This window comes from Budorcas taxicolor, chromosome 5, assembly GCF_023091745.1.
Source record: "Budorcas taxicolor isolate Tak-1 chromosome 5, Takin1.1, whole genome shotgun sequence".
Classification (NCBI taxonomy): domain Eukaryota; kingdom Metazoa; phylum Chordata; class Mammalia; order Artiodactyla; family Bovidae; genus Budorcas; species Budorcas taxicolor.
The window spans coordinates 62857366-62880457 of NC_068914.1; the positions used below are offsets into that span (position 1 = coordinate 62857366).

Below are 23092 nucleotides of genomic sequence, written 5' to 3' on the forward strand. Positions count from 1 at the left end.
CACAAACAAATGAACACAAGCATCTACGTGGTGTATAGTACTTCCTCCTACATATATTTTGAATTCTAAGAGAATAAACTGTTTCTTTATGTAAAATGAAAACAACAGATGTTATTGGGATTATTAAGTGGATTGGGATGATTCAATAAATATTTAATACAAAGCACAGTACACAGTGTGTAGCTTCCCAGATGCTCGTCCACCTACCAGTGTAGGAGACGCAGGTTAGAGCCCTGGGTGGGGAAGATTCCCTGGAGAAGGAAATGGCAACCCACTCCAGTATTCTTGACTGGAGAATCCCATGGACAGAGGAGCCTGTAGGCTACAGCTCATGCGGTCACAAAGAGTCAGACATGACTTAGCGAATGGGCCCACACACAGTACACAGTAGATACCTAAGATACGCAAAGTGAATCAAAATCTGAATTGTTCTTTATATTTTTACAGCAACCCTATTATAAGTAGATATACTATTACTCTCTTATAAGTTAAGCTTAAATAAATGCCACAACCCTTCCTGCCAAAAAAATACTAGTATGTGAAAAAAAATAGATCTCATAGGGTCCTGATGCCAAGTTCTGTGTTTTCTGTAATACTGGACTCTGATAAATGTAAATCTTGAGAAGTTATTTCCTCTCCAATATTCTTATTTATGCCAGTAAAATATCAATCTTGTTAATATTACTTAGTGAAAGTGAAGTTGTTTGGTCATGTCTGACTCTTTGCGACCCCATGGACTGTAGCCTACCAGGTTCCACCATCCATGGGATTTTCCAGGCAAGAATACTGGAGTGTGTTGGCATTTCCTTCTCCAGATCTTCCCGACCCAGGGATTGAACCCGGGTCTCCCGTATTGTAGGCAGATGCTTTACCATCTGAGCCACCAGGGAAGTCAATATTACTTAACAGAGTTCTATATAAAAAGAAACCAGCATCAACTGCCACTAAGGATATTACCCTTGATCACTGTAATGAGGTTTCATAACACAAAGTACAGTGAAGACAGCTAACCAAGTGACTAACATGGACACAGCTAACCAAGTGACTAACATGGACATAGCTAACCAAGTGACTAACATGGACACAGCTAACCAAATGACTAAAACCTGCACATGCACTTACTTTGATACTTCAACTTTTAGTTCCATTTCACTCTTCTCTAAATCTAGAATGTGTTGCCTGTCAGCATCACTTACTGTCTTGCTCACACTATCAGCTAATTCATCTCTTAACATCTGTTCCACTTTCTGTGCCTCCAAATTGATTCTGGTAAGCTGGGAAAATAACAAAAGACATTCAGAAACATTAGCTTTTGGTGAAGTTTTCCTTTTAATATACCTTTAAAGCATCCTGCAGTCCTCTTTATTTTAGTTCAGATACACTAATTTGGGTGTCAAGTATTAAGAATAGATTGAAGATGATAAGAAGAGAAAAAGCCAGGAACAAATTAGGAAAATTCTAGTTATATGTCAACCCACCAAGTCATTTATATTGGTCAACTCACAATCTAGTAAGATATGAATCTATGATACTCTTAATTTACTTAAAATGCTTGTTATATTTTACTTCAATTATATCATCTATAAATAAATACAGTTAATATTAATAAAATCTTAATATATTATTTAATAACTTGGTTAAAAGAAAATAACATGAATGACCTGAGAAATTTACTAATTCTCAAGGAAGACTGCTACTTCATCGTAAATTGTTGAATATTTGCAGACTGTATTATTGCCAACCAATTTAATAATTTTGACCATATCAAAAAAGTCTAAAACTTTCTATTAGAATGAAGTCCCTGAGAGGAGAGATTACTGTCTTTCTTATTTTGTGCTATAACTCCAGTTTCCACACAGCATCTGGCATGTTACAGGCACTCAGGAATAATAAGTGTTAAATGAATGGATGACAACGGAAGGAAATTCCATCAAGCAAATAACATCGTTTTGCACATTAAATCTAAATTTTGTAATGCTGGTAAGAAATAAGAACTCAATCACAGAAATACATGGTTTCTTTTTAAACATTTCAGATATAAAGCTACATTATTTATCCATTACATGAAACACAAGCGCTGTATTAATATGCTACTTCAGAGTTACAAACAAACCTCTTCCAATAATACAATGGCTACCATGAATAATTATTTACTATCTAACTGCATGATAAAAATTATAATATCAAACCTCAGCAAATTTGGTTTCCAATTCAAAATTGCGTTCTTCCATTTGCTGTAGTGAAGTCTTCACATGTTCGTACATTTTTTGAGAATGTTCAGCCCGCTGCCTTTCATTCAATTCCTTCATCTCCAGCATAGTGATTTTTTTTGAAATAGAAACAATCTCACTGTTGGTTACAGATTTCTTTGCCTTATCCATGTTAGATTCATTTCCTAAATACAACAATATGTTGGTAAATCTCATGCTCTTCTTATCAAAATGTTATCCCCAACATTTTAGACATCATATAAGGAAGCACATGAGCCTTTTGAATTATGACAGACCTGGGCACTAGTCGTAGTTCTGTTACATCTTGTCTGTATGCTGCCCACCCCATTTAATCTCTCTGGAACTTCCACGTTTCATCAATCAAATGATCATAAAAATTATTCTTCATAGGATGAGAGGCATGCTTTACTTTATTGAGCTTGGCATATAACTGCATTTTTTTCTTTTTGTTTTTAAATTGAAGGTATGTGGCGACAGGCCTGGGCCGAGTAAGTCTACTGGTGCCATTTTTCCAGTACCATTTGCTCTCTCTGTGTTTCTGTGTCACAATGGTAATTCTCACAATATCTCACCCTTTTCCATTACCAGTATATTGGTTATGTGATCCGTGATCAGTGATCTTTGATGCTACTACTATGACAAACTGAAGGTTCAGATGATAGCTAGCATTTTTTAGCACTAAAGTATTTTAGCATTAAGTGTGGAGGAGCTGGAAGGCTTTGAGCAAATACTGAAAATGTATTTGCTCCACTCTTATGAAGGTTGGAAGCTGCAATAAGCATAACAAAGGGTTATGAGCGTTCACTGAGTGCCTGAGGCTGGGAACGGATAACAAGGGTTATACGCCCGGCCTCGAGGCGTTCAAACGCTTCCTTCTGACCACCTGTTTCTGAGAGCAAGGACTGTTGTTTCCTGATAAGACTCCCTTTAGAGTTTCACCAAAGCTATGCTATGGCTTGGGTGGTGGGTTGTGTGTTTTATGCTTAAATGCTTTGATGTTTATCTGAAATGGCTACGTGCAAGTCTGTCTTATGCTCTATTCCCTGAAAATTATAAAACTACACAATTGGATAATAAACTTTGTCAGTCCACTAGAGGCTGTCCCTGAGTGTCCTTTTCAGAGTGCGGTTCTCCAAGCCTTACAATTAAGGTACGCACATTATTTGTTTACATATAATACGACTGCACACCTAATACATTATAGTATGATGTAAACATAACTTTTATAGGCACTGGGAAACCAAAAAATTTCTGTGACTCATTTACTGCAATATTTGTTTTGTTGTGCTGGTCTAGACCTGAACTTGCAGTATGTCCAAGGTATGCCTGTATAGAAGTAACAACGTAAAAGATGTAGTGTGGGAGGTGTCACAAGTAGGAAGTCAAAATAGGGCAAATAAATACATTTTGTTAACTGAGAAATACAAGGTATAAGAAGAAATACAGTGAAGTAACATTACTCTGTGAATGCAAGTTCAATGACTTTGAAGTCTTAAAGAGTAAAAAAGTAAAACCTGAAGCCATGTGATTTAACGATTTCACCAAATATCTTCTTTAACCCTGAATATTATTTGGCCTTTGTATATATCTAATGTTTTTGAACTGTGGTGTTGGAGAAGACTCTTCTAAAGGAGATCAGTCCTGGGTGTTCACTGGAAGGACTGATGCTAAAGCTGAAATTCCAATACTTTGGCCACCTCATACGAAGAGTTGACTCACTGGAAAAGACTCTGATGCTGGGATGGATTGGGGGCAGGAGGAGAAGGGGATATGACAGAGGATGAGATGGATGGATGGCATCACCGACTCCATGCACATGAGTTTGAGTAAACTTCAGAGCTGTTGATGGACAGGGAGGCCTGGCGTGCTGCGCTTCATGGGGTTGCAAAGAGTCAGACATGACTGAGCGACTGAACTGAACTGAATGGGCTTCCCAGTTGGCGCTAGTGGCAAAGACACTTTCTGCCAATGCAGAAGATGAAAGATGCGGGTTTGATCCCTGGGTTAGGAAGATCCCTTGGTGGAGGAAATGACAACCTACTCCAGTATTCTTGCCTGGAGAATCCCATTATTTTACAATCTTTAAATACTTATTTGTTTGGCTGTACCAGGTCTCAGTTGCCACACACAGGTCTTCAATCTTTATTGCAGAATGTGTGGTCTTTTAGTTGTGGCATAAGAACTCTTAGTTGTAGCACATGGGATCTAGTTCCCTGACCAGGGATCGAACCCGGACTCCCTGTGGTAGGAGTGCAGAATCTTGATCACTGGACCATCCTCAAATTATTTATTTTATTTAATTTTATTAGTTATTACACCCTCATCTCATATATGCAGTTGTATAGCCACTATACAATAGTGGCAATAGTTTGTGGTTAAATGAAAAGAAAAGAAAAAAACTACCCTAATTTAGAATGAAAAGGTATCATGTAGGAATGTCATTAGTCATTTTTTAAGAAGAGAAAATGAGTATTTCTGTTACGCATAATAGACGTGCTCCAGGAAAAAGACAAAATTTGGTAGAGTTTTATTTTTTAGAGTGTCAATTAATCATTATGTTCAGGGAAGTCAATTATTTTAAGGAACTGTGCAGTGATTCATTTTGTCTTTTACAATAATGCCCTTCTATCTTTCTAGCTTTACAAGCTTGAGTTCTATAACTGAGTTTGCTCAAAAGTACATAAATTTTTTTGAAACCAGGCAAGTTGTTTTGGTGTCTACATTAGTTTTAAGAAGTACTTCATTTTGTCCTGTATGTTTCTTTAAAATAGTATATGATTTTAGAATAGTTGCTCAGGCAGTGATCAAATAACTTATAGTAACATTACTGAAAAGCTAAATGTGTTAGGAAAACATTATGGAACCATTTAGGCAACTAACCACCAGGAAGGACAGAAAAAAAAGTTGCAGTAAATATAAATATACAAAGAACATAAAACCCCTTTCCATTTTCTTTTGTGCTAAACTCTGATAGTGAAAAGAGACACTCCTGTATTTGGAGTGTCCTAGGGAGAGTAACAGCCAACTCCAACCAATTCCTGCAGGAAAAAAAGTAATAAAGTGATACTTATAAACAAAGAGATAAGGAAAGGCAACAGGAAATAAAAGCTTTTAAAACTTCAGTGATATAAAGCCATGTATCAGAGAGATTAAAGTATTTGAAATTAAGGAATTTCTATAAGGAATTCAGCACTTATTAAAGAGACACAGGATAGGATGAAGAAAGAGCTTACTGAAACTGTATATAATATTCTTTTCTCTATCTTAGTTAAGATTGCATCTTCTTTCATTTAAGAGTTAGACGAAAGTCAATTCACTTTTAATCTCTTGATGGTGATGGTGAAGTCGCTCAGTCGTGTCTGACTCTTTGCGACCCCGTGGACTGTAGCCTACCAGGCTCCTCCGTCCATGGGATTCTCCAGGCAAGAATACTGGAGTGGGTTGCCATTTCCTTCTCCAGGGGATCTTCCCAATCCAGGGATCGAACCCAGGTCTCCCGCATTGGAGGCAGACGCTTTAACCTCTGAGCACAAATTAAAAATCACATTTCTAAAAGTAGCTTATTTTAGACTTCCCAATGTCAAGCCTCTAAACTATGTCTGTTAACAATTTAACAGTAACAGAAACCTTGAAAAACATTAGAGCTCCAAGGTATAGAAAACAAAAGAAACACCTTACCCAAAGGAGCAAATTTATTTGGAAAGCATAAAGCATAATGCTAGTAAGATAAAATAACTTAAATCTCATGAACTAGGAAAACCATTTGAAAAATGAATATGGAAAATCTTAGCAGAAGCCACATAGAATTTAATATCCTCTGAGACAATAATATCTCTGTTAGATACACATGAAAATGTTGACGGCAGCAATAAAAAAGCAATAGCAAAACTTAGAAAAGAGGGTGATTTAATCCCTCAAACACAGTACTTTATGGCATGAATATTTATAAGTATATAATGAATATTTTGTATCTACTAAATAAATACAGCATACAATATTTATTATAATTTTAAGCATATAAAATATATAAACATGTATAAGGTAATACAAAATTGATATAGTAGCGAAACTATGAGCAATGTGCTCAAGGTCATCCTTTAATTTAAAAATATCAAATGATATACTGCTAATATAACTTTACACACAATGAAAAAGCTCATTATACTATCATTAAAATACAGATATTTCAAAATTATCATCTGCATTAATTCTTAAATGATTCAATATACCTAATGTTAACTCACAAATTTTAGCACATATGATTTCCTTAGAAAAAAATCCAATTTAATAACTAAAAACCAAATCTTGGTAGAGATTAGTACAACATAGTATTCATCAACTGCCTGCTAAATTAAACAGTTAGGCAGAGAGTTCATTTTTTATCAAACAACTTCCTTTTTATCTATCTGGTATATAAAGAGAAGTTTAAATGAAAAAAATATTCACTATTAGATCTTAATTATTTTATATTATCAGAGTCATAATACTTACCTAATTTAGTTTCTTGTTCCCAGGCTTGTTCAATAGTGTGAAGCTTTTCTTTGGTAATCTCCAGTTCTTTACTGATAGATTCCATTTGTTCTTTCAAGGATACATTTTCACACTAAATAAAATAGCAACATCATTGAGAAAGGACCTTGTAATTCAGACTAATACCACTGAAGTGACATTGTCTTAACTTCACATAATAATCTCCTAAAGCTCACCATCTATTTTTTTTAACAAAAGTTTCCTTGTATGTAATACAAATATAGACATACACATGTATATATGTTGTATAAACAAACACACATATAAAATATTATTTTAAAATAATCATCAAAATCTTGTATATCCAGTATATGAAATGATATGCTTGTATGTCTTGTATATCCTAAACTTCTGAGTACTAGCTTACGCCATGTTCACTTTTGGCCAACATGGATACTCAACAGTTTCATAACCTTCCCTTTAAGGAAGGGAAGGGCATCATCAGAGTCCTGTTTAGAATGACCATTCTGGTGGCAGCAAGTAGGATGTAACATGGAAGTATGGACATGGAACAACAGACAGGTTCCATACTGGGAAAGGAGTATGTCAAGGCTGTATATTGTCACCCTGCTTATTTAACTTATATGCAGAGCACGTCATGATAAATGACTGGATGAAGCACAAGCTGGAATCAAGATTGCCGGGAGAAAAATCAATAACCTCAGACATGCAGATGACACCACCCTTATGGCAGAAAGCAAAGAGGAACTAAAGAGCCTCTTGATGAAAGTGAAAGAGGAGAGTGAAAAACTTGGCTTAAAACTCAACATTGAGAAAACTAAGATCATGGCATCTGGTCCCATCACTTCATGGCAAATAGATGGGGAAACAATGGAAATGTGAGAGACTTTATTTTTGGGGGCTCCAAAATCACTGTAGATGGGTGATTGCAGCCATGAAATTAAAAGATGCTTACTCCTTGGAAGAAAAGTTATGACCAACATAGACAGCACATTAAAAAGCAGAGACATTACTTTGCCAACAAAAGTCTGTACCAACCTAGATGGCATATTAAAAAGCAGAGACATTACTCTGTCAACAAGTCTGTCTAGTCAAAGCTTTGGTTTCTCCAGTAGTCATCTATGGATGTGAGAGCTGGAGTATAAAGAAAGCTGAGCGCTGAAGAATTGATGCTTTTGAACTGTGGTGTTGGAGGATAATCTTGAGAGTCCCTTGGACTGCAAGGAGATCCAACCAGTCCATCCTAAAGGAAATCGGTCCTGAATATTCACTGCAAGGACTGATGCTGAAGCTGAAACTCCAATACTTTGGTCATCTGACGCGAAGAACTGACTCATTGGAAAATACCTTGATGCTGGGAATGACTCAAGGTGGGAGGAGAAGGGGATGACAGAGGATGAGATGGTTGGATGGCATCACCAACTCGATGGACATGAGTTTGAGTAAGATCCAGGAGTTCATGATACAGGGAAGTCTGACATACTGCAGTGCATGGGGTTGCAAAGAGTTGGAGACGACTGAGTGACTGAACTGAACTGAACTGAATCGTTATCACAATAATAATGGTAAAGAATAAAACTAAGACATTCCCAGTAGAGAGGTACATATGTTCAGAATTATAACTGAGATACAGGAAGTAAAGAAGAGAAAGGGATATAATACAAATAGAAAAAATTTTAAGGTTTGAGTAGAAATAAAAAATGTTATCTGGGAAAATAAACTTTAAAAGTTAAAAATTATTCCTCTGATATGTTATCTGCAGGAGATTTCGTATCTATAACTTTTTAATGTTAGAGAAGAGAGGACAACAGACATAAAAGATGGGGAAAGGTGAGATTATTATCACACCTAAATATGCAGAATTTTCTACAAAATTAATAAAATCATCTCTCTTCAACAAAAATAATAATAAAAAGTAAACTGATCATGATTGTTTCTAGTTAATACTAATAAATAATGACTCAGATAATTGTGTCATTATAAAAGACTGAAAGCAGGAGAAAAAATAAAAGATTGAGGGCAGGAGGAAAAGAGGACAACAAAGGTCAAGATCACCCATCCCTGACTCAAGGGACATGAGTTTGAACAATCTCTGGGAGATGGTGAAGGGCAGGAAAGGCTGGCATGCTGCAGTCCATGGGGTCGCAAAGAGTTTGACATGACTGAACAACTGAACAACAAAAACAGATAATTGTGTAGGAGCCACTGAAAGCTATTCAGAATATTTTCTTGAATATATCCCCCTAAGCAAGTGAGAGCTTTCAACCCAAAGGATTTAGATCTCATTCTACTTCAATGAGAGTATCATAAAAGAAAATGAACCAAAAGACATAGTTTCTTATTTTTGATGAAGAAGAGAAACAAAAACAGGAGCTTGTTTTGCTTAATGTACAACATATGAAGATCAAGTGGCTAGAAGAGAATTATAAAGGGTCTTGGGTCCTATTCATGAAAGTGTTAGTCACTCAGTCCTGTCCAACTCTATTCGACCCCATGGACTGTAGTCCACCAGGCTCCTCTATCCATGGAATTCTCCAAGAATCCTGGGAGTGGGTAGCCATTCCCTTCTCTAGGAGATCTTCTCAACCCAGGGATCAAACCCGGATCTCTTGCAATGCAGGCAGACTTTTTACCACCTGAACCACCAGGGTTAATTTCATAGACTCCTTGAATTAAACCAAGATATTCCAGGCCACTTTGCTCTTTCCGGACAGTAAGAAAGGCTACGGATCTGCAGAGGTCATCCATGGTCCAGGAAGAGCGATTTATGTCTCATCTTCTCTCTGCTACATTCATCCCCCGAAACTATGGGCCATGAGGGAATCAGAGATCAGGGTAAGAGAAAGTGGTGGATGCTTAATAACACTTTCTCTTTTGATTACATTATCCTGTATGTTCCACATTCTTTTTTCAAGTGCCTGGTTTAAGGGGTCTCATTCAGCTAAATTATGCAAATAAGCTAAGGAAGATGACCTGGAAGAAGCTGTCCAGAAATTATTCTGTACCTAGAGATATCACCCCCCTCACACACAAAAAGAGGCTAATATCACAAGGTTTAAGGATCACATCAACTTACCTCTAGGTGTTCCAAGTTATTTGTTCTTTGAACAAGCATATTATCTTTTTGCAAGATGTCTCTGTACTTAGCAGTCAGTTCATTGTATTGTCTATTGGCCAATTCTAGTTCCGACAGAGAGACACTATTATCTACAACTTTTTGTAGTGCTGCAATCTTGAAAATGGCCATTTCCTATGTAAATAAAGATACATTGAATTGAAGTGTTGTATTTTTTTCTGGTAAAGCACTAGCCCCTTTTGAGATAATACACCTGAAAGCAAAACAGATTTCAGAATCATTAAAAAAATTAGAGGTATCCTGTATAAAAACATATTGCAATAATTATTACTTTCATAGAAGAAATGATATTTGGACATTGAAAATCTTTGAGTTATAACCTTAAATTGTAACTCCTGTCATAATTAAATGAAATTCAGTTAATTTGAGAAAAGTGTATATATAGCAGCAAGAAAGCATATCACTTAGAATATATCTTTGGATGGCTTTTTAAAATTTTATAAGATTTAAAAAAAACTTGTCTTTTGAAAACTGAAAGGCAAAATTTGCATCCCTGCAGGTAATATTTACAGTTTAGCTATTTCTGCTTTTCTCTTTTTTAAAAAAATTTTTGGCTGTGCTGGGTCTTTGTTACTGCACAGGACTTTTCTTCAGTGTGTCAAGCAGGCACTACTCTCTAGTTGTGCGCTTCTCACTATGCCGGCTTCTCTCGTTGAAGAGCACGGGCGCCAAAATGTGTGGGCTTCAGTAGTTGTGGCTCCCAGGCTCCAGATCACAGGCTCCATAGCTGTGGCACACAGGTTTAGCTGCTCCACAGTATGTGGGATCTTCCCAGATCAAGGATCGAAACCATGTCTCCTGTACTGTCAGGCAGATTCTCTATCACTGAGCTACCAGGGAAGTCGCTATTTCTGATTATTTATAATTAAACAAACTCACTATAAAAGTAAAGAAAATCTTTTGTTCACAGAAAAGAAACATATAGGGAAAAAAAACTTTGAATCATAGCTATCTAGAATAAATAATATCAAAGTCTAAATTACTTGCTTTATCTTCAACTCTTTAGTTACAGAGCTATAAAAGTCGCTACTTAAAGACATTGTATTAACACCAAAAAGAAATGTCTGAACAGAAAACCAAGTTTATGACATGAGAAAGATAAAGAATTTATGAGTTTCCTGGTGGTCCAATGTTAGGACTTAGCACTTTCACTGTGGTGGCCTGGGTTCAATTCCTGGTCAGGGAACTAAGATCTGGCAAGTCAATTGGCAGAGCCAAAAAGTAAAAAAAAAAAAAAAAAAAGTAAAAACAAAACAAAACAAAAGTTATTTATGGTTATAATTCATTCTGAATTAGAATAATGAGGGGAAAATATCTGTAATAGTTCTTCAGATTTCATTTTGAAAACTTCTCTACAGAAATAAATACCCCCTATTCTACCTTCAGTTCAGTTCAGTTCAGTCACTCAGTCATGTCTGACTCTTTGTGACCCCATGAAAAGCAGCACGCCAGGCCTCCCTGTCCATCACCAACTCCCGGAGTTCACTCAGACTCACGTCCATTGAGTCAGTGATGCCATCCAGCCATCTCATCCTCGGTCATCCCCTTCTCCTCCTGCCCCCAATCCCTCCCAGCATCCAAGTCTTTTCCAATGAGTCAACTCTTTGCATGAGGTGGCCAAAGTACTGGAGTTTCAGCTTTACCATCATTCCTTCCAAAGAAATCCCAGGGTTCTGTTTCACTTTTGCTGTGTGGTGAGGAAGATCATGTTTCCCATCTTTAAAAATAAATCCCCCCCTTTTCTTTTTGGCTTTCAAAGTGTTGCAAAAACAAACAAAAATTTAGGCTGAAGAGGAAGAAAATTCCAGTATTTTCTTCCTTCTATCTCAAATACTAGCCATAGTTGTAATACTCCAAGAAAAACATTCTACAAAATATAACACAAAAATAAGAACATTTCATATTGTAGATAGGTTTATTTGCATGACAATTTCACTCATTCTTATGTTTAAAAGGAGATGGCAAGGAACTCAAATAACATTTTAATTTTACTTTGAATTCTTTGGTTTACATTGCTGTTGTTTAGTCACTAAGTCGTGTCCAAGTCTTTTGCTACTCCATGGACTAGAGCCCACCAGGCTCCTCTGTCCGTGAGATTTCCCATAAGAATATTGGGGTGGGATGCCATTTCTTTCTCCTGGGGCTCTTCCCGACCCAGGGCTTGAACCCATGTTTTTTGCACTACAGGTGGATTCTTTACTACTGAGCAACCAGGAAGATGTACATGCTCCTATATAAATTCCAACATGTCAAATGAATATATGCATACTTAAATAAGCTATAAGATAAGATGTAAAGCAAGATGTAGAATAATACATATGGCATGCCACTTTTTGTGTCTTTGCTAACACTTGCAAAAGGAAACAAAGATTTTTCGTTACCTAAAGGGAGAAGGCAATGGCAACCCGCTCCAGTACTCTTGGCTGGAAAAATCCCATGGACGGAGAAGCCTGGTAGGCTGCAGTCCATGGAGTCACTAGGAGTCAGACACGACTGAGCAATTTTACTTTCACTTTTCACTTTCATGCACTGGAGAAGGAAATGGCACCCCAATCCCGTGTTCTTGCATGGAGAATCCCAGAGACGGGGGAGCCTGGTAGGCTGCTGTCTACGGGGTCGCATAGGGTCAGACACGACTGAAGCGACTTAGCAGCAGCAGCAAAGAGGGTGAAGGGCTTCCCAGGTGGCTCAGTGGTAGAGAACCCACATGCCAATGCAGGAAACGCAGGTTCAATCCCTGGGTTGGGAAGATTTCCCTGGAGTAGAAAATGGCAACTCATTCCAGTATTCTTGCCTGGGAAATCCAATGCAAGATTTCAGAGGAGCCTGGCAGGCTACAAGTCCATGGGGTCACAAAAGAGTTGGAGACGACTTAGCCACTAAACAACAATAAAAGAGGCGAACGGGTGGAATATAATGAAGCAAAAGGTACAAGGACAGAAGTAAGATTTCTCTGATGACATCTTTTGTGTAAATACTTTATATATTCAAATTTAATTTTTTAAAAGTTATCCCTGAAGTTGAAAACAAATGTAAAATAAATGAGCCTAACCACAGCAAATGTATATCATAACCCACAAAGGAGAATTACTTCACATCACTATAGAATATGCTATTTTGATGACACATCCTTAGTGAGAGATATTATAAAGACAATAAGAACTGTAAAGAAACTTTAAACTACGTCTGACAGCAGGAACCACACTTCAAGATAACCAAAGAGGTTCGGCTTATGACGAAAAGCTGTTTATTTTATAAAAGAATATCTGCTACTAAATGAAAAGTACATAATAAACTAGAAAAATCGCAATTTTTGCAACTCCTAATGAAATAATTGGGTCAGGCAACAATTACCAATGAATGGTAAACCCATTAGAGAACTGATAAAGAACTGATTATTTGCATGGTATCAAAACATTACCAAAGAGTTAATTAACTAAAGCACTTAAAAACAGAGATATATGGCTGTCTCCCCCTTAACACAGTTATCAACCATGAAAATGGGACTACCAGACATTCCACCTCTTGAATGATACCATATAAAGTGTTACTTACAAAGTACAAAGTAGTCTTGCCAAAAATGTTTCCTTGAATATAACCACAGCTTCAAAGATAACTTCTAGTAAATATAATGGTTAGAGGAACAAATAAAATTATGACAGAATATAATTAAACACTCAATATTTTTCAGAGAGGGGGAGAAGAAAAGGGGGAGAGTCTGTATTAAAAAGATTTAGGATATGAGACGTCCAAGGACAATGCAGAGTCCTTGACTGGACCCAGGGACAGCTAAGAAAATGCGGATGTGGCCTGGACATTCGACAATATATAAAGGACTGTTGTCAATTTTGTTAAGGATGATAAGGTTACTGTGGTCATGTAAACAGAAAAAGGCTTTTTTCAAAGAGATGCATACTAAAATACTAAGGGGAGAAATGTCTGCAATTAAAATACTCTTACAAAAAACAGATGGAGTGATTATGGTCAAATGTTAAAAACTGTTTCCTATTAATCCAGGTGATAGTTATTGATCATACTATGGCAACCCACTCCAGTGTTCTTGCCTGGAGAATCCCAGGGACAGGGGAACCTGGTGGGCTGCCGTCTATGGGGTCGCACAAAGTTGGACACAACTGAAGCAACTTAGCAGCAGCAGCATCCTTCTTGTCTGAAAACTTTCAGAGTTGGAAAAAATCAGACATACCTTAAAACGTTGCAAACGTCCAATTTTTTCACCAACTTCAGCCTCCATTGATATCAATTCATTCTTCTGTTTCCCATTTTCTTTTCTAAGCTGTCTCTCCATTTCTACCAAAGTTGTATATTGCCTGATGAGTGACTTTTCATTCACCTGTAAGACTGTGATCTTTCTACTATTTTCTGCAAGTGTTTTCTTCATTTCATCTGAATCCATCTGAAGAGCACTCAGCAAATTCTGCACAAAATCACATTTATATTACTTGTTGAATCTAGCTATCTTAGTCTGAATAATATTGCATATTGACTTTAAAAGTGCTTTACTTACATTATATTCTTTCACTTTTATAGCATCTTGTTGGATTTGATCCTCAAGTCTTTTCTTTTCCTCTTTCATTGTTTCAGATTCTGTTTTCCAGTTCTCCTTTTCACTTAAAAGGATTAAAAAAAAAAAAAAGCAATACAGTAAATCTATAGGAAGAGATAACTTCAGATAATGGAAATTTAGTTACCATAAAACAAGAGAAATTATAACTAATCCACATATGATAACACAAGTTAAAATCCCACTTGAAAGGGTTAATCCTGGAAGTTATTATTATTATTTAATAAATTGAAAGTAAAGAAATTCTTTTATCAAATTATTTAAACTACAAATTACTACTATATAACTAATACAATATAATGATAATGGATCTTGTAAACATTTTATTAAAAACGAAGATAATTAAGAAAACAATCAATATTCCAAACTTACTTTGGAAATCAAGTCTCGGTATTCTGACCCTATTCTTAAATTTGAGTGTTAAATAATTGTGAAATATTTAGAATCCATACAAAGTGAGCAATCATTAGACTTAAAGAAGGTGTATAAGATATTGTTGCCTACCCAGACCTCCAATCTGGTTGGCATAAACCACTTAAGGTGTCAGCACTGAATGGTTCAAACCTGGACATATGACTTGGACAGCTCATTTACTATCCTGGTTAATGAGATCTAAGTCTGCTGGAGTCCTCTAGAAAAAATTTTATAAATAAAAACAAAGAATTGTGTGAAAAGAAAACACCCCTCTTCTTCAATGGACATGGTTCCATCTTCCTTGAACTCCTAACTCCTGCACCATCATAGGAGATAACATGACATACACTAGAAGATTCCCAAACATGACCTACCCTATAATTAGCTTTGGCTTTCTTGTTGGATTAAATCATAATCATTCTTAGTGTTTAAACAACCTTTGATCAGATATTCTAATTATTACTAAAGCTATTAGTTCATTAGTACAGATGAGACGGCAGAGATAAGAAGAAACAGGCTAGTTCTCTTCGAAAACACATGAATAATGATGCTGGTGATGAAAAAGAATTACTGACTGCTGACACGAACTGTTCATATGTGCCATAATATTCACAAAATACTCAGATCTGGGCATTTTCACATAATTATTTCACATAATTAAGTTATTAATAATTCTATGAAAAAGTATTACTATCACAGAATTTTTATCACAAGGAACTAAAACACAAAGCAAAGGTGAAGAGGCAGGAGGAAAAAGGAAAAGAAAATATCTAAATATTTTTTGTTACTTAACTTTAATAAGAATATGCTACATTTATATTTATAAAGTTTTGCTAACACCTATACCTTAGGTATTCTTTATATAATAAGCTTTGTTGATGACGAATTACTGCAAATTTTCTGTTATAGTCTTCAAGAGAATCTTCTAAATTCTTTAACTTATTTTCTTTATATTCTAGTTCCTAAAAATTGGTTTAGAAATGAGAATGAAAAAAGCATCAGGATATATTTCAAATCTGAAAGTATAAATTCATATTTTGACAAGATTATAGAAAAATATATAAAAGATAATCCACAACAAATCCGTAAGCAGCCCAGATCATTCCTATGATTATTTTGAACATCTTATGGCATATGGAATGAGATAATATATGTAAAAGAGAAGTGCTATGAAACAGGTAAGATTATTTGTATCATCATATATTTGTAATAGTTACAGTAACCATACAAATGATCAGATGCAGTGGTTACAAACTTGCCTCTAGCTACTCAGCCCCACATACCCTTTAGTGAACATATGCATTCATACCCTCACTCAAATTGTCCTCTCCAATTATTAAATTTTGAAGATGAAGAAACTTGAGACTCAGAAAGATCAAGTAACTTATTTAACATTAAAAAACTCATTAGTACTAGGCCTGGTAACCATTTTCTGAGATGTACACCAAGCTTGGTGCCAGATGCCTTACATATTTGCAGATCTAACACTTGCAGTCAGGTCTGGCTGACTCCAGAGACCTTGCTACTTCTAGAATGCTATGCTACCTTAGGACTGGGAGTTCAAGTATTGTTTTGCCACTTTGAACAGGTTTTCAGATTTTCAATCTGTGTTTGATAATCTATGACAATGCTTTCTATGTGTTTTTTTTTTATGTGTGTGTTTTTACACAAAGATGAAAAAATAATGAATCATCACAAGTAACATGACAAGGCTATACTGTTATTGACAACACTACTTATTGACAGTGTTCCTGAAGTAAAGAAGAATAAATTCAGGAAGAGTGTTAAAATCAGAAATTTAAGAATAATGACACAACATGAATTATGAAGTAATGATCCAATAAACAGTTCAATTCTAATACTCAAGGATTACTACTGCTGCTGCTACTGCTAAGTCGTTTCAGTCGTGTCCAACTCTGTGCGACCCCATAGACGGCAGCCCACCAGGCTCCCCCGTCCCTGGGATTCTCCAGGCAAGAACACTGGAGTGGGTTGCCATTTCTTTCTCCAATGCGTGAAAGTGAAAAGTGAAAGGGAAGTCGCTCAGTCGTGTCTGACTCTTAGCGACCCCATGGACTGCAGCCTACCAGGCTCCTCCATCCATGGGATTTTCCAGGCAAGAGTACTGGAGTAGGGTGCCATTGCCTTCTCCGACTCAAGGATTAAGTAATGTAATTTACAAATACAAGCATTTGATAAGCATAACTCAAGTATATTCACAAGTGGATTACTTAGGAAAGGGAAACAGCAGTGCTTACAATGAAAAACTTATTTTCATTGATTCTGAACACATTTTTGTAATTATATTTGCAAAGTAAGAGATTTTATGGTTATTCACACACACTTCAAATGGAAAAATGAAAAGTGACTCTCATTAGGCCATTCTATGACTATAACATAGACAGCAAAGCTGACAAACCAATAGAGGGCAAGCAGTATCCTCTCTGATCTGCTAACAGAGTAACTAACCTTACAGGGCAAAGGGAAGAAAGAAATAAAAGACAATTTTAAGACAATTTTTCTTAAAAATTTTTCTTGTAGTTAACACACAAAAAAGGAACAATACTAATCATTACACAAAAAGCTGTGTCAGATTTTATTCATCTGAATTGCTTTTCCAAGCAGGAATAGATAAAAGAGCTCACTTTACTTATACATTACTACGTTATAGTAGCTGCATATTATTCTATCTGTCAATCATACATTTCATATGAATGGCATGCCTGCTTTTCATTCAGATGAATAGAACGAACTGCTTTCATTCATAACATTCCATCTAACATCAACATTCAATAAAAATACATCTCACTGTTAATAGTCTAAGAACTCAAAGAAACAGCGGATGATGTTATTTTGCTATTCACATATAAAGTTTTCAGTACCTGTAAGATATGTATTAAATATTCATTCTGAGAATTAATAATATTGGCACTAGATGGTGCTATCCCATCAGGTAAGTCTATTCCTTTAAACACAACATTTGATCCTTCTGTTTGTCGTAAAAGATTGGTTTCTTTTTCAAGATGATCTATCTGGAAACAAACAATTCAGAAATGAGAGTCTCATCTCTTATACAAAAAGAAAGACAAATTAAAAAGCAGTAACTTACAATTTCCTAAAGAGTAACTTTAACAAGTAGATATATGAATGCTCTGCCAGGCATTAATTAAATTATAATGTAATTTCTGCTTAGAGATGCCTGAGAATACATTTAAAATCTCTGTATCCTTTTATATTTTCCTAGTGGCTCAAACGGTGAAGAATCTGCCTGCAATGCAGGAGACCGGGGTTCGATCCCTGAGTCAGGGAAGATCCCCTGGAGAAGGAAACGGAAACCCATTCCAGTACTCTTGCCTGGAAAATCCCATGAACAGAAAGAGCCTGGCAGGCTACAGTCCATAGGGTCGTAAAGAGTCAGACACGACTGAGCAACTAACACACAAACGTTTTTACATTATAAGGTACTCATTTTTCCACTAATTCTATTTTAAAAATCCAAACAGAAGCTTTTCTAATATAGAAAGAATTAATTCAAGGGGCATTTTCTCATAAAATAGTCATTAAAAAAATAAATGTTTCACATTAAACCTTTGTTCATAAGTTTAGCATTTTCTTTTATTTAAAAAAAATTCTCACCTTTAAATGTGCTTTTGTCAACTGCTGAGAGTAATTTATAGCCTCTTTCCGAGATTCTCTGAGCTCCTGTCTTAATTCTTCATTTCTTCCAGTAAGTTGATCAACTTGGGCTTTTAAATGCAGATTAGCATCAAATATTCCTTCTGCATTCTTTGATTCTATAGCCTAATATATTTAAATTATATTGAAGAAATGTAAAGAAAAACACTAAAATCACAGTATAATAATCTATGTTTAAATAACACTTACATTTAAGCATTATCCTACTCCCATGTGTAATAATGTATACCAACTCTATCTCTTACAAATTTATAAAATACCAGTTAACCTACATCAGTATTATCAAGCATACTGATCACCTCATTCTAACAATTAACAAATATTGAACTAACCCAAGTAGACTGGTAGACCAGAAAAACAACTAAACAGGAACAAGATGACTAGGGTTCAAATATAAACCAATCTCTTGCTAGCTGGACAACTGACTTAAAATTCCTTAAATCTTAGCTTCTTTATCTCTAAAGAAGGGGAAGTAATGTTAGCTCTGTCTGCTTCACAAAGCTTTTATACAGTCAAAATGAGATAATTTATATGTAAATACTTTGAAACCATGAGGCATCTTAAAGTAAAATATAAGCAGTGGAATGAAATAGCTAGTACATTCAATCAGATAAAATTTTCACTGCTTCCTTTCCATACAGTTGAAGCATACAAGATAACAAACGCAAAATATGATAAAAGTCTTATCCAAGAGTTCTGGATAAAAAAAAATAATATGTCAAATATTGAAGTCACCAACCTACTTCGAATACTATGTCTCAGATCAAACTCTGTTCTATAAGGGGAACTCTATTTAGTGACCAAATAAACAGCCCAGTAAAATTCAAACTTTTTCTGTTTTAATTGACAGCCTTTAGCATTCCTGATACCACTGCTTCCACAGACTTCATCTGCTTCTCTTCTGGGTCATTATTTTTCTTTTTTTCTGATTGATATGCCCCATTCAATGACATAACAGTATCTCGTCTAAGAGATCAACAGAATAGCACTTTAGATCAGATAATTGTTATGCACTTAAGTTTACTTTCTATGACTATAGGATATTTTTCAGGGTCCCTAATCACTAATTTAATCTCATTTTCCGAAAGTCCTTATAGACAACATGACGCTATTTATCAACAAAATAACTAACTAGACTACTTTGTCATCTGTCAGAGTACCTCCTTCTGCCTATTTCTTCCTGCTATCCCTTTTGAATTAGTATAAATTATTAACTTCATGTAGACTGTTCTGATCTCCTTAGGGTAAAGGCTTAGTCTTAGAAATCTACTGCCTTGAGTTAAATCCCAGATCACACTCTCTATGAGATTACATATGATTTTACTCATCTTGCTGCCTTTGTCTCAGCATGACCCTTAACAAAAAGTGGAGATGACAGACAAAGTATCAGTGAACCTGAAGATAAATCAATAGCAATTATCCAACTTGGAGAAAAAAAGATTACATTTTATGAAAAAATAATGAACAGAGCCTCAGGGATTTGTGGGACAATGTCAAAAAGTCTAACATGTATCACTGGAGTCCTAGAGACAGTGGGGCAGAAAAAATAAATGAAGAAATTAATGGCAGAAAATTTCTCAATTGTGGTGAATAACATAAGTGAACAAGCTCAGGAAACGCCAAACAAGGCAGGCACACACACACACACACACACACACACACACACACACACACACACACACCCCCTTTGGCACATTACAGTCACAATGTGAATACAAAATAAACAGAGAAAGTTTTGAACTAGTTTGAGAACTATACATTTCATACAGTGGAATGACTCAAATGACTAAGTAATGTTTCATTAGAAGCTGTGGAGACCAATGAAAGTGGAACAACATTTTTAAAGAGATGAAACAACAAAATAAAACTATTAATATAAAAATAACTTACATTAACTAGTCTTTCAAGACTGGGAATAATTAGAGATGTTTCCCCTCCTTTAATATCAGGATCTTTCTGCATTTCCTTAATAGCTTGCAATATTTCTTTCATACCTTCTTCAAGTTGTTTATTTTCTTCAACTAATTCTTTTACTAAAAATGACATATTTATTGAATGAATGAGATTTATAACTTATAATTTATACTAGGTATAAATTTACAATTATACTATGCTATAAAGATGACAAGTATTTCACATATAGCAAAAATAATCCATTTATAAAATGTGAATACAAATAAATGTACAAAAACTTCAAGTATAAATCCAATGCGTAATTAGTTAAATAAAACTGGACACCTATTTAAATAATACACATATACATATATAGCTCATGGATGAAATAAATCATAAGCATACTTCGCTTTCACTTTATATTAAAACTTTTACATTTATTTCTAACTTCACTTTCATTAGAGGACAAAAGAGAAAAAATAGACTCATTTATCATTACAATAAATTCAGATTAATATCATTCTCTGAAAAAGAAATAAAGCAAGGCAAACCAAATAACTGACAGATCAACATTGATACACTGTAGACATTGTTAAGGCTAAAACAGACTAGAGAACAGAATGTATTAGTCCTTTACACCCATAATTTTCAGTACAGGTAAAGTAAGTAAAGAAAAATAAGAGAGAACAGTGACTTACATTTATTTTGAAATTTCGCTATTACTATTCTACTTCTTTCTAAATCTCTTTCCTTTTCAATTAGTTCTCTTGAAAGAAATTCATTCTAAACAAAACAAAGAGAAAATTGTTTTTTTAAAAAAATATTACAATAGTTTACAGTTTTGAAGTTTAAAGAAAAGTTTGATCAACTTAGGTTTAAAATACCTAAAACAAGCTACAGAAACACCAACAGTCATAAAAATAAAATTTAAAAGGTGAAACAGGTAATGATCACCCCTCCCAGCTTCTCCCTCCCTGCAACACCACGGCAAAAGGGAAACAGATAATGAAAGTTTTTGTCTTTAGCACCACAATCATCTCTTTTAATGACCTGCCTTTACACTACCTGTTCTGCCTGGCTTCTACGACGTTCAAGCTCTATTTCTGCATTTCTATTCTGTGCTTCTTTGATCAATAAATCCCGTGCTATGACTTCATTCTAAAGAAACAAGTTATAAATTAGGCAAGTAAATGAGTTCATCTCAAACGTACTGCATTTTTAGATTTTTAAAAGATAGAATGTGTATAAATTAGTGTTAATGTGCAAACAGAAAAATTATTACAACTGCTACTTCTAGAATTTTGTTAGAAAGTCATAAAAATGAATTTTTAAAAAAATCCTAGGAATGTTATTTGGAGGATAGCTCACCTGAGATCTAAGAAATACTAGTTCTGTCCGTAGCTGTTCTATAAGATTTTCAAGTGGATCTATCTGAGGTAATTTTGATTGTGCAGTAATTGGCACAGGGTCCGGAACATTAACTTCAAGTTTACCTTTCCAGATCTCTGTCTGTAAGGGTATTTCACTTTTTCTTATATTTTCTTTCAAATTGGTATCAGCAAAGTTGACTGGGGTATGAACCTGTTCATCTTCTGATGTTGCTACTTGTGATTTATCCATGCCAGCACTATTATCATGAATTTGTTGACAAAATATTGCTGATTTTTGCCTAAGTGATAACTTCTGCATTAAATCTGAAGCTGTTGATAAGGCTCGTAAAGATGAATCACTTTTTTGTGTGAAATTAGTCTTTTCAAGTGCCTGATGGCTTCTTGTCATTTTCTTCATAGACTCATCAGAAAGAGAGCATAAATATTCATTTATTTCTTCATGACTCTCTCTACTAAAGGTATTGATTAATGATTCTAGATTTCTTAAAGATTGTAGACAGGGTGCTTTAAAAATCTCCCTTATTGTAATAGTTTCTGGAGGTGAAATATCATCTTTCACTTGTACAGACGAAGAACGTGTAGTTAAAGAGACAAAAGGATTCACTTCACTTTCTACACTCTGGTGAATTTCAGATAACATTCTCGATAATGATCCCATGGTCATATTCTCTTCTGGCTCATTCTGACATGACTGTGGAATACTGAATGATGGTCTCCTGTGTGGCAGCTCTACTTTATCTGAACTCCTAATCTGTATTCAGAGTAAACAACGTTTCATTAATCTTGGCATCTATCTGAGACTTTTTAACAAGTATAAAAAGAAGCAATTTCCAAAATGAGATAATAGGGGAAGAAATGAAAGCCTGATAATAATATTCATTCTCTTCATCATAGTAATACTTTACTATTTACCTTTGACTGTCCTTCACTCATATTTTTGAGGCTCATGAAATCAGATTTTATTTCTCCCATTCTATTCTCTTGAGAAAAGTGTTCAGTTAGGTTCAGGTCCTCAGCAATTAATCCTAGAAATAAATTAACAAATGAGAAACAAAAATAACTCTTTTGTTATTCCAATATTTTAGTGCCTTTTTTTTTTTTGGCTATGCCTCATAGCACATGGGATCTTAGTTTCCAGACCAGGGATCAAACCTGCACCGCTTGCAGTGGAAACACAGACTCTTAACCACTGGTAAGCCCCCAATACTTTAATTCTTAAAAACTAAATCACGTTTTAACTCAAACAAAAGGTAAAATA

The 23092-nt window shown here is 35.2% G+C and overlaps 1 protein-coding gene across 1 annotated transcript in view; it reads right to left on the reverse strand.

Annotated features, from left to right (window-relative positions):
* Positions 1-23092, reverse strand: part of CEP290 (centrosomal protein 290) — a 90997-nt gene that overhangs the window by 42138 nt on the left and 25767 nt on the right. The window contains exons 17-29 of the mRNA XM_052640092.1: positions 22747-22859; positions 21509-21601; positions 21142-21226; positions 20441-20583; positions 18491-18655; positions 17737-17886; positions 15701-15816; positions 14384-14486; positions 14063-14293; positions 9799-9972; positions 6723-6834; positions 2190-2395; positions 1123-1274 (exon numbers count right to left, since the gene is read on the reverse strand). Of these exons, the coding sequence (XP_052496052.1) occupies positions 1123-1274; positions 2190-2395; positions 6723-6834; positions 9799-9972; positions 14063-14293; positions 14384-14486; positions 15701-15816; positions 17737-17886; positions 18491-18655; positions 20441-20583; positions 21142-21226; positions 21509-21601; positions 22747-22859 (1843 nt within the window). The remainder of the gene's footprint in view (positions 1-1122; positions 1275-2189; positions 2396-6722; positions 6835-9798; positions 9973-14062; positions 14294-14383; positions 14487-15700; positions 15817-17736; positions 17887-18490; positions 18656-20440; positions 20584-21141; positions 21227-21508; positions 21602-22746; positions 22860-23092) is intronic.